At 45.9% G+C, this 12,500-nt stretch overlaps 1 protein-coding gene and 1 long non-coding RNA gene across 4 annotated transcripts in view; one reads left to right on the top strand and one right to left on the bottom strand.

The window, feature by feature from the left end:
• The window catches only part of cfi (complement factor I), a 35,715-nt gene that overhangs the window by 18,709 nt on the left and 4,506 nt on the right, over positions 1-12,500 (top strand). For 2 of the 3 annotated variants that reach the window (XR_008094675.1, XM_052497998.1), the window contains exons 4-12: positions 1,506-1,668; positions 2,100-2,281; positions 2,396-2,506; positions 2,792-2,917; positions 3,122-3,154; positions 5,762-5,797; positions 11,514-11,650; positions 11,736-11,839; positions 11,985-12,089. Coding sequence is in view for 2 of the 3 variants with exons in the window: in XM_052497998.1 (XP_052353958.1) it covers positions 1,506-1,668; positions 2,100-2,281; positions 2,396-2,506; positions 2,792-2,917; positions 3,122-3,154; positions 5,762-5,797; positions 11,514-11,650; positions 11,736-11,839; positions 11,985-12,089 (997 nt within the window). In the remaining variant the exon portion in view is untranslated. The remainder of the gene's footprint in view (positions 1-1,505; positions 1,669-2,099; positions 2,282-2,395; positions 2,507-2,791; positions 2,918-3,121; positions 3,155-5,761; positions 5,798-11,513; positions 11,651-11,735; positions 11,840-11,984; positions 12,090-12,500) is intronic. The other variant, XM_052497999.1, reaches the window with a different exon arrangement.
• LOC127916354 (uncharacterized) lies at positions 5,811-9,595 on the bottom strand. The gene is made up of 3 exons (XR_008094677.1): positions 9,296-9,595; positions 8,580-8,781; positions 5,811-8,501 (listed from the first exon to the last, which is right to left on the bottom strand). It is a non-coding gene; the product is annotated as an uncharacterized LOC127916354 (long non-coding RNA).

Below are 12,500 nucleotides of genomic sequence, written 5' to 3'. Positions count from 1 at the left end.
ACAGACAGACAGACATGGAGAAAGACAGACAGACATGGAGACAGACAGGGAGATATGGAGACAGACAGACATGGAGACAGACAGGGAGATATGGAGACAGACAGACATGGAGACAGACAGACATGGAGACAGACAGACATGGAGACAGGGAGACAGACATGGAGACAGACAGGGAGACATGGAGACAGACAGACAAGGAGACAGACAGGGAGACAGACAGACAGACATGGAGACAGACAGACAGACAGACAGACAGACAGACAGACAGACAGACAGACAGACAGACAGACAGACAGACATGGAGAAAGACAGACAGACATGGAGACAGACAGGGAGATATGGAGACAGACATGGAGACAGACAGACAGGGAGACAGACAGACAGACAGACAGACAAACAGGGAGACAGACAGGAAGACAGACAGACATGGAGACAGACAGACAGACAAGGAGACAGACATGGAGACAGACAGGGAGACATGGAGACAGACATGGAGACAGACAGACAGGGAGACAGACAGACAGACAGACAGACAGACAAACAGGGAGACAGACAGGAAGACAGACAGACAAGGAGACAGACAGACATGGAGACAGAGATGGAGACAGACAGACAGGGAGACAGACAGACAGACAGACAGACAAACAGGGAGACAGACAGGAAGACAGACAGGAAGACAGACAGACAGGGAGACAGACAGACAAACAGGGAGACAGACAGGGAGACAGACAGACAGGGATACAAACAGGGAGACAGACAGGGAGACAGACAGACAGGCAGACAGGGATACAAACAGACAGACAGACAGACAGACAGACAGACAGACAGACAGACAGACAGACAGACAGACAGACAGACAGACAGGGAGACAGACAGGGAGACAGACAGACATGGAGACAGACATGGAGACAGACAGACAGACTGTCTGTCAGACAGACTGTCAGACAGACAGACTGTGGCTCAGTTGGTAGAGCATGGCGCTTGTAACGCCAGGGTAGTGGGTTCGATTCCCGGGACCACCCATACGTAGAATGTATGCACACATGACTGTAAGTCGCTTTGGATAAAAGCGTCAGCTAAATGGCATATATTATTATTATATATTATGGAGACAGACAGACAGACAGGGAGACAGACAGACAGACAAACAGGGAGACAGACAGGAAGACAGACAGGGAGACAGACAGACAGGGATACAAACAGGGAGACAGACAGGGAGACAGACAGGGAGACAGACAGACAGACAGGGATACAAACAGGGATACAAACAGGGAGACAGACAGACAGACAGACAGGGATACAAACAGGGAGACAGACAGGGAGACAGACAGACAGGCAGACAGGGATACAGACAGACAGGGAGACAGACATGGAGACAAACAGGGAGACAGACAGAGAGAGAGAGAGACAGAGAGACAGACAAACCAAAAGACAGTATCAAGGCCCAGACCAGTATGATCAGGATGGAAAATGAGTAATCTTGTTATATTTTAATGTCCCTCCAGACAGCATCAAGGCCCAGACCAGTATAGATGAAGAGACCGGTGTGGTCAGTATTGTGTTACCCATTCAAGGGAAGCTGCTAGTGTGTGGAGTCGTCGGAGGAAGAGGAGGATCCAACTGGAACATGGCTGCGGCTAACGTAGCCTGTTATGAGAAGAGTCCGTGGTAAGAACACACACACACACACACACACACACACACACACACACACACACACACACACACACACACACACACACACACACACACACACACACACACACACACACACACACACACCGGCACACACACACACACACACACACACACACACACACACACACACACACACACACACACACACACACACACACACACACACACACACACACACACACACACACACACACAGGCACTGACACACACACCGGCACACACACACAGGCACTGACACGCACACCGGCACACACACACACACACCGGCACACACACACACACACACACAGGCACTGACACACACACCGGCACACACACACTGCTTATTACATATTTTGTGTGTGTGTGTGCCTGCCTGTGTGTGTGCCTGCGTGTGTGTGTGTGTGTGTGTGTTTCTCTAGGGGAGCGAAGGAGGCCAGCTCGGTGCTGTATAAAACCATAAAGTCCCCCGATGCAGACCACTGTGTCAGCGTTCTTTGTCAAGGATACGAGAACAGCCTCACCGAGTGTTCCTTCTCCGACAGAACTCCTCTCGGCCGCGACGACAAGGTCGCCACGGCAACATGTTACCACAAACCCAAAGGTCTTGACTGTGACTGTGACCCTTAAACCATTTTGATTGATCCAATTGATTGATTCCTGTCTCCTATTGGTTGTCTATTGACTGAGTGTGGCTCTCTCCCCATTGATCACCCAGAGGGGTCGGCGTGTGAGTTCAGGTGCGTCAACGACAAGTGTGTGTCGTTGGAACAGACGTGTGACGGAGTGGACCACTGTGGAGACAGGAGTGATGAGATGTGCTGCACAGGTATGTAACACACACACACACACACACACACACACACACACACACACACACACACACACACACACACACACACACACACACACACACACACACACACACACACACACACAAACACACCCACTCTGTGATGTGTGTACACCTAAACCACATTGTGTGTGTGTGTGTGTGTGTGTGTGTGTGATGTGTGTGTAACCCTGTGTGTCTGTGTGTGTGTGTGTGTGTGTGTGTGTGTGTGTGTGTGTGTGTGTGTGTGTGTGTGTGACCCTATCTGTGTGTGTGTGTCAGCCTGCAGAGGGGACTCTGCGTTCTGGTGTAAGTCAGGAGTGTGCTTGTCCAAAGAGGCTGTAGAGGACGGTATAATGGACTGTCTGGGAGGAGAGGACGAGATGAACAAACACATCACTAAACCTGGTGGGTTTAGACACACACACACACGCACGCACGCACGCACACACACACACACACACACACACACACACACACACACACACACACACACACACACACACACACACACACACACACACACACACACACACACACACACACACACACACACACACACACACACACAGGAAGACAGAGTCTCCTAATTTATTTCTCCTGTTTCCACAGTAGTTGGCCGCAGTGGATCAAGCAAGACTCATGGTTAGTATAAACACTTTGGACCTTTCAAGTTTTTTCCTTTATTTTTACTATTTTCTACATTGTAGAATAATAGTGAAGACATCAAAACTATGAAATAACACATATGGAATCATGTAGTAACCAAAAAAGTGTAAAATATATTTTATATTTGAGATTCTTCAAAGTTGCCACCCTTTGCACACTCTTGGCATTCTCTCAACCAGCTTCACCTGGAATGTTTTCCAACAGTCTTGAATGAGTTCCCACATATGCTGAGCACTTGTTGGTTGCTTTTCCTTCACTCTGCGGTCCAACTCATTCCAAACCATCTCAATTGGATTGAGGTCGGGTGATTGTGGAGGCCAGGTCATCTGATGCAGCACTCCATCACTCTCCTTCTTGGTCATAAATCCCTTACACAGCCTGGAGGTGTGTTGGGTCATTGTCCTGTTGAAAAACAAATGATAGTCCCACTAAGGCCAAACCAGATGGGATGGTGTATCGCTGCAGAATGCTGTGGTAGCCATGCTGGTTAAGTGTGCCTTGTCAGTGTTACAAGCAAAGCACCATCACACCTCCTCCTCCGTGCTTAACTTTTAACAAGGCACACCTGTTAATTGAAATGCATTCCAGGTGACTACTTAATGATGCTGGTTGAGAGAATGCCAAGAATGTGCAAAGCTGTCATCAAGGCAAAGGGTGGCTACTTTGAAAAATCTCAATAATATAATAATATAATAATATAATAATATATGCCATTTAGCAGACGCTTTTATCCAAAGCGACTTACAGTCATGTGTGCATACATTCTACGTATGGGTGGTCCCGGGGATCGAACCCACTACCCTGGCGTTACAAGCGCCATGCTCTACCAACTGAGCTACAGAAGGATCAAAAATATTTATATTTGTATAATAGACAGTTGAAGTCGGAAGTTTACATACACCTTAACCAAATACATTTAAACTCAGTTTTTCACAATTCCTGACATTTAATCTGAGTAAAAATTCCCTGTCTTAGTTCAGTTAGGATTATCACTTTATTCTAAGAATGTGAAATATCAGAATAATAGTAGAGAGAATTATTTATTTCAGCTTTTATTTCTTTCATCACATTCCCAGTGGGTCAGAAGTTTACATACACTCAATTAGTATTTGGTAGCATTGCCTTTAAATTGTTTAAATTGGGTCAAGAATGTCAAGTAGCCTTCCACAAGCTTCCCATAATAAGTTGGGTGAATTTTGGCCCACTCCTCCTGACAGAGCTGTTGTAACTGAGTCAGGTTTGTAGGCCTCTTTGCTCGCACACGCTATCTCAGTTCTGCCCACAAATGTTCTATAGGATTGAGGTCAGGGCTTTGTGATGGCCACTACGATACCTTGACTTTGTTGTCCTTAAGCCATTTTGCCACAACTTTGGAAGTATGCTTGGGGTCATTGTCCATTTGGAAGACCCATTTGCGACCGAGCTTTAACTTCCTGACTGATGTCTTGATGTTGCTTCAATATATCCACATAATTCTCCTTCCTTATGATGCCATCTATTTTGTGAAGTGCACCAGTCCCTCCTGCAGCAAAGCACCCCCACAACATGATGCTGCCACCCCCATGCTTCACGGTTGGGATGGTGTTTTTTTATTTGCAAGCCCCTCCCTTTTCCCTCCAAACATAACGATGGTCATTATAGCCAAACAATTCTATTTTTGTTTCATCAGACCAGAGGACATTTCTCCAAAAAGTACGATCGTTGTCCTCATGTGCAGTTGCAAACCGTAGTCTGGCTTTTTTAATGGCGGTTTTGGAGCAGTGGCTTCTTGCTGAGCGGCCTTTCAGTTTGTGTCGATGATATAGATACTTTTGTACCTTTTTACCTTTTTCCTCCGGCATCTTCACAAGGTCATTTGTTGTTGTTCGGGGATTGATTTGCACTTTTCGCACCAAAGTACGTTCCATCTCTAGGAGACAGAACGCGTCTCCTTCCTGAGTGGTCAGACGGCTGCGTGGTCCCATGGTGTTTATACTTGCGTACTATTGTTTGTACAGATGAATGTGGTACCTTCAGATGTTTGGAAATTGCTCCCATGGATGAACCAGACTTGTGGAGGTCTACAAAACATTTTTTTAAGTCTTGGCTGATTTCTTTTGACTTTCCCATGATGTCAAGCAAAGAGGCACTGAGTTTGAAGGTAGGCCTTGAAATACATCCACAGGTACACCTCCAGTTGACTCAAATTATGTAAATTAGCCTATCAGAAGCTTCTAAAGCCATATCATTTTCTGTAATTTTCCAAGCTGTTTAAAGGCACAGTCAACTTAGTGTATGTAAACTTCTGACCCACTGGAATTGTGATACAGTGAATTATAAGTGAAATAATCTGTCTGTAAACAATAGTTGGAAAAATGACTTGTGTCATGCACAAAGTAGATGTCCTAACTGACTTTCCGAAACTATAGTTTTGTTAACAAGAAATTTTGTGGAGTGGTTGAAAAACGAGTTTTATGACTTCAGCTGTATTTACTCACTCACATAATATACTCTGAGTATATACAAAACATTATGAACAGACTCATGGTTAAAACGGAGCAGTATCATATATGAAAATAACAAAAACTGACTGTTTGTTTTCAGATACCAGAGTTCCAGAGTTCATTTCTCCTAAACAAGGTACATATAATTTTTTTCATCGAAATTAAGTTCAGTATTTTGTTATGTTTTTATCCACCCTGTTCTAGTGTCTTTGGTGTTTTGTTGAAAGTTTTTCATTTGGTATTTTTATGTCTTCTGAAAGTATTCAAGCCCCCTTTTTCAAAATGTTGTTAATTGTCGATCTACAAAAATACTAGAATTTTAAAAAAGTAAAAATACTAGAATTTTAAAAAGTATTTAATAAAAGTGAAAAAAACAATTCTAATAAAGAAATAATAACAATATTGTCTGACTTTTCCCCCGTTATGTGATGTTAGAGATTATTATACAATTATAAAATAGTAAAATTACATTTTTTTTTTTTTGTTTCATCAATACCCCATACTGACCATGCAAAAATAAGTTTTTAAAAATGTTTGTAAATGTAAAAAAATAGTGTTCAGACCCTTTACTCGGTGTGTTGAAGCACCTTTAGCAGTGAAACAGTGAAGAGGCGACTCCGGGATGCTGTCCTTCTAGGCAGAGTTCCTCTGTCCAGTCTCAACGTCAACAGTGAAGAGGCGACTCCGGGATGCTGTCCTTCTAGGCAGAGTTCCTCTGTCCAGTGTCTGTGTTCTTTTTCCCATCTTAATCTTTTCTTTTTATTGGCCAGTCTGAGATATGTTTTCTTTGAAAACTCTAGTTTTCTGTGTACCTAGAAGGCCAGCATCCTGGAGTCACTTCTTCACTGTTGACGTTGAGACTGGTGTTTTGCGGGTACAATTTAATGAAGCTGCCAGTTGAGGACTTTTGAGGTGTCTGTTTCTCAAACTTGATACTCTAATGTACTTGTCCTCTTGCTCAGTTGTGCACCGGGGCCTCCCACTGCTCTTTCTCTTCTGGTTAACACAACACAGTGTTGTACAAGATCTTCAGTTTCTTGGCAATTTCTCACATGGAATAGCCTTCATGGCTCACATCAATACCATCCTCCCAGAAACCCTAGACCCACTCCAATTCGGATACCGCACCAACAGATCCACAGATGACGCAATCTCATTCGCACTCCACACTGCCTTTTCCCACCTGGACAAAAGGAACACACCTATGTGAGAATGCTGTTCATTGACTACAGCTCAGCGTTCAACACCATGGTGCCCACGAACCTCATAAATACGCTAAGGAATACGCTAAGGACCCTGGATCCTGGACTTGTTGATGGGCCACCCCCAGGTGGTAATGGTAGGCAACAAAACATCTGCCATGGAGGCCCCCCAGGGATGCGTGCTTAGTCCCCTCCTGTATTCCCTGTCCATCCACGACTGCGTGGATGCACGACTCCAACACCATCAAGTTTGCTGATGACCCAACTGTTGTAGGCCTGATCACAGACAACGATGAGACAGCCTATAGGGAGGAGGTCAGAGACCTGGTAGTGCCAGGACAACAACCGTGGACTACAGAAAAAGGAGGGCCGAACACACCCCCATTCACATCGACAAAGCTGTCGTGGAGCGGTTCGAGAGTTTTAAGTTCCTTGGTGTCCACATAACCCAAATCATGGCCCAAACACACCAACAAAGTTGTGAAGAACTAAGACACTGCATTGCAGTGCTTGAGGCATCACTACATATCCAGCTTCGATCCTGGGCTGTGTCGCAGCCGGCCGCGACAGGGAGTGAAGCGGTGCACAATTGGACCAGCGTCGTCCGGGAGGGATTGGTGGCCGGGATGTCCTTGTCCCATCACACTCTAGCAACTCCTTGTGGTAGGCTGGGCTCAGTGCTGACATGATCACTAGTTGTACAGTGTTTCCTCCAACACATTGGTGCGACTGGCTTCCGGGTTAAGTGAGCAATGTGCCAAGAAGCAGAGCGGCTTGGCTGAGTTGTGTTTCGGAGGACGCGTGGCTCTCGACCTTCGCCTCTCCCTAGTCCGTACGGGAGTTGCAGCGATGTGACAAGACTGTAACTACTACCAATTGGATATCACGAAATTGGGGAGAAAAAGGGGTAAAAAGTTTTCAAAAATTATATTAAAGTTGTGGAGGGCACGACAAAGCATTTTCCCCCTCAGGAGACTGAAAAGATTTGGTCCTGAGATCCTCAAAAAGTTCTTACAGCTGCACCATCGAGACCATCCTTACCGGTTGCATCACTGCCTGCTCGGCATCCGACCGTAAGGCGATACAGAGGGTAGTGCGTACAGCCCAGTACATCACTGGGGCCAAGCTTCCTACCATCAAGGACCTCTATACCAGGCGGTGTCAGAGGAAGGCCCAAAAAATGGTCAGAGACTCCAGTCATCAAGTCATAGACTGTTCTCTCTGCTACCTCACGGCAAGCGGTACCGTAGCGCCAAGTCTGGGTCCTAAAGGCTCTTTAACAGCTTCTACCAAAATATACTTTTGAACAGCTATAAGAATCCTGAAGATGAATTAATCAAATGGCCACCGGGACTGTTTAGATTGACCCCCCCCCCCTTTTGTTTTTACACTCGCTGTTTATTATCTATGCGTAGTCACTTCACCCACACCTACATGTACAAATGACCTCTAACCTGTACCCCCACACATTGACTCTGTACTGGTACCCCCTGTATATAGCCTCCACATTGACTCAGTACCGATACCCCCTGTATAGAGCCTCATTACTAACCTGTACCCATGCACATTAACTCAGTACGGGTACCCCCTGTATATAGCCTCCACATTGACTCGGTACCAATACCCCCTGTATATAGCCTCCACATTGACTCAGTACCGGTACCCCCTGTATATAGCCTCCTGTATATAGCCTCCACATTGACTCAGTACCGGTACCCCCTGTATATAGCCTCCACATTGACTCAGTACCGGTACCCCCTGTATATAGCCTCCACATTGACTCAGTACCGGTACCCCCTGTATATAGCCTCCACATTGACTCAGTACCGGTACCCCCTGTATAGAGCCTCATTACTAACCTGTACCCCAGCACATTGACTCAGTACTGGTACCCCCTGTATATAGCCTCATTACTAACCTGTACCCCAGCACATTGACTCAGTACATTTACATTTACATTTAAGCCTCATTTACTAACCTGTTACCCAGAGCACATTGACTCAGTACCTTATACATCCAGTGTAATAGCCTCATTACTAACCTGTACCCCAGCACATTAACTTTATCCTATCCTAGGTATTCCCTGTAAATAGCCTCATTACAACCTGTCTCCGGAACACATTAACTCAGTACTGTCCTGGCGTGTAGGGAGCCTCATTCCAACCTGGGGAGCCCAGCACATTGACTGGGCTGACCGGTACCCCTGTATATAGCCTCATTACCAACCTGTACCGCAGTGCCATTGTTTGGGTGTAGGGCCTGATCAGAGCCTGGAGGTAGAGCCTCATCCCTCAAGCCTGTACCCAAGCACATGGTGACGGATCAGTACTGGTACCCAGTGGATAGAGCGGAGCCTCATGACGTAACCTGTACCCAGGCACTGCGGCGTTAACTCAGTACCGGTACCCCCTGTATATAGCCTCATTACTAACCTGTACCCCAACACATTAACTCAGTACCGGTACCCCCTGTATATAGCCTCATTACTAACCTGTACCCCAGCACATTAACTCAGTACCGGTACCTCGTTTAAGTTATTTTATTGTGTTACTTTTTATTAAAACATTTTTACTTTAGTTTATTTAGAAAATATTTTCTTAACTCTATTTCTTGAACTGCATTGTTGGTTAAGGGCTTGTAAGTAAGCATTTTGTTGTTTTCGACACAAATGACAAAACATTTTTTAGTTGATTTTGTACAATATTATTTTTTACAATTCATCAAACTCTGTCAAGTTGGTTGTTGGCTAGACAGCCATTTTCAAGTCTTGACATATATTTTCTAGACGATTTCAAGTCAAAATTATAACTATGCCACTCAGGAACATTCTCTGTCTTCTTGGTAAGCAACTCCAGTGTAGATTTGGCCTTGTGTTTTAGGTTATTGTCCTGCTGAAAGGTGTATTCATCTCCCAGTGTCTGTTGCACACTGAACCAGGTTTTCCTCTGGGGTTTAGGTCTGTTATATTTATTTTATCCTAAAAATCTCCCTAGTCGATAACAAGCATACCCATAACATGATGCAACCACCAACATGCTTGAAAACATGCTTTTTGTTCTATGTTGCTCTGTCTGTATGCTACGTCTTGCTTGTTCTATGTTGCTCTGTCTGTATGCTACGTCTTGCTTGTCCTATGTTGCTCTGTCTGTATGCTATGTCTTGCTTGTCCTGTGTTGCTCTGTCTGTATGCTATGTCTTGCTTGTCCTGTGTTGCTCTGTCTGTATGCTATGTCTTGCTTGTCCTATGTTGCTCTGTCTGTATGCTACGTCTTGCTTGTCCTGTGTTGCTCTGTCTGTATGCGTCTTGCTTGTCCTATGTTGCTCTGTCTGTATGCTACGTCTTGTTCTTGTTCTATGTTGCTTGTCTGTTGCTGTCTGTATGCTACGTCTTGCTCGTCCTACGTTGCTCTGCGTGTGCTCACTGCTCATTGATTGTCTATATTGTAATTGTTTTTAATAACCTGCCCAGGGACTGCGGTTGAAAATTAGCCGGCTGGCTAAAACCGGCACTTTTACTGAAACGTTGATTAATGTGCACTGTCCCTGTAAAAATAAAATAAGCTCAAACTCAATATATGAAGAATGGTACTCAGTGATGTGTTGTGTTGCAACGAACATAACTTGTTTATTTTATTAACATACTTATTTGTATCCAGGACAAAGAGTTAATTTCTTTGCCACATTTTTTTTGCAGTTTTACTTGAATGCTTCAATCTCAGTACGAGACATACAACCAAATCCCTCTCTTCAAAATTGACCTTAAAACTCACTCACGCACTCACTCACTCACTCACTCACTCACTCACTCACTCACTCACTCACTCACTCACTCACTCACTCACTCACTCACTCACTCACTCACTCACTCACTCACTCACTCACTCACTCACTCACTCACTCACTCACTCACGCACGCACGCACGCACGCACGCACGCACGCACGCACTCACTCACTCACTCACTCACTCACTCACTCACTCACTCACGCACGCACTCTACTCTCCCACCCATCCACTCACTCACTCACTCACTCACTCACTCACTCACTCACTCACTCACGCACGCACTCTACTCTCCCACCCATCCACCCACTCACTCACTCACTCACTCACTCACTCACTCACTCACTCACTCACTCACTCACTCACTCACTCACGCACGCACGCACGCACGCACGCACGCACGCACGCACGCACGCACGCACGCACTCACTCACTCACTCACTCACTCACTCACTCACTCACTCACTCACTCACTCACGCACGCACTCTACTCTCCCACCCATCCACTCACTCACTCACTCACTCACTCACTCACTCACTCACTCACTCACTCACTCACTCACTCACTCACTCACGCACGCACGCACGCACGCACGCACGCACGCACGCACGCACGCACGCACGCACGCACGCACGCACTCACTCACTCACTCACTCACTCACTCACTCACTCACTCACTCACTCACTCACTCGCGTTCTCTCTATCCAAAATATATTTAGCAGTGTTGCTAGTTTAGAATGTGCGGTTCCCTTCACTCGCTCCCGTGTCGGACAGTCTTTAAAATATGCCCCACATGCAACACAGCAAAGCTGAAAGTAACCAGGGAGTTTCAGTAATAGTATTTATGCAGTGGTGTTGTGTTGCAGAGGTAAAAGCAGCCAGGGATCTTCTAGAAGTGAAGGTACACTGTGGAATCCCCAACAATACAGTCTTAGAAGAATCGGACAGAGGAGAAAAGAGAAAGAGGCAGAAACGAGTGGTGGGAGGAGTGCCGGCCCAACCGGTGAGTCTTCAAACGCAAGTTCAACTCCAGGATGTTTTAACCCCTTGACCTTTAACCTCTGACATATATAACCTCTGACCCGTAGACTCAGATCCAATGGCAGGTGGCGATACAGGAGGGGGATAAGATCGACTGTGGTGGGGCATATATCGGGGGATGCTGGATCCTGACCGCCGCTCACTGTGTCAGGTAGGTACTGTCTGTACAGATAGGGGTGCTGGGTCCTGACCTATATTCACTCTCTCTCTCTCTCTCTCTGTCTCTCTGTCTCTCTGTCTCTCTCTGTCTCTCTCTGTCTCTCTCTGTCTCTCTCTGTCTCTCTCTCTCTCTCAAGGCCCAAACCAGAGGTGTACTGGATCAAGTTCAGTCTCTGGAAGAAGAGATCAATTCAGGGAACAACAGACATAGTTCCTGTCAAGAACATCATCATACACCACAAGTAATTGATTCATTTTAACGATGATCAGTGTTTTTTTGTTCAACTGCTAATGCCCTTAAAGATGAGATTTGCATAAGGTGCAACAGCATCCCCCCAGGCTCATTAAAGGTGAAACAGCATCACTGGTCGCCCCCAGACTCATTATAGGTGTAACAGCATCACTGGTCGTCCCCAGGCTCATTAAAGGTGAAACAGCATCACTGGTCGCCCCCAGACTCATTATAGGTGTAACAGCATCACTGGTCGTCCCCAGACTCATTATAGGTGTAACAGCATCACTGGTCGCCCCCAGACTCATTAAAGGTGAAGCAGCATCACTGGTCGCCCCCAGACTCATTAAAGGTGTAACAGCATCACTGGTCGCCCCCAGACTCATTATAGGTGTAACAGCATCACTGGTCGTCCCCAGGC

This window comes from Oncorhynchus keta, chromosome 35 (genome assembly GCF_023373465.1).
Source record: "Oncorhynchus keta strain PuntledgeMale-10-30-2019 chromosome 35, Oket_V2, whole genome shotgun sequence".
Classification (NCBI taxonomy): Eukaryota; Metazoa; Chordata; class Actinopteri; order Salmoniformes; family Salmonidae; genus Oncorhynchus; species Oncorhynchus keta.
This window is presented reverse-complemented; position numbering and strand designations above follow the sequence as displayed.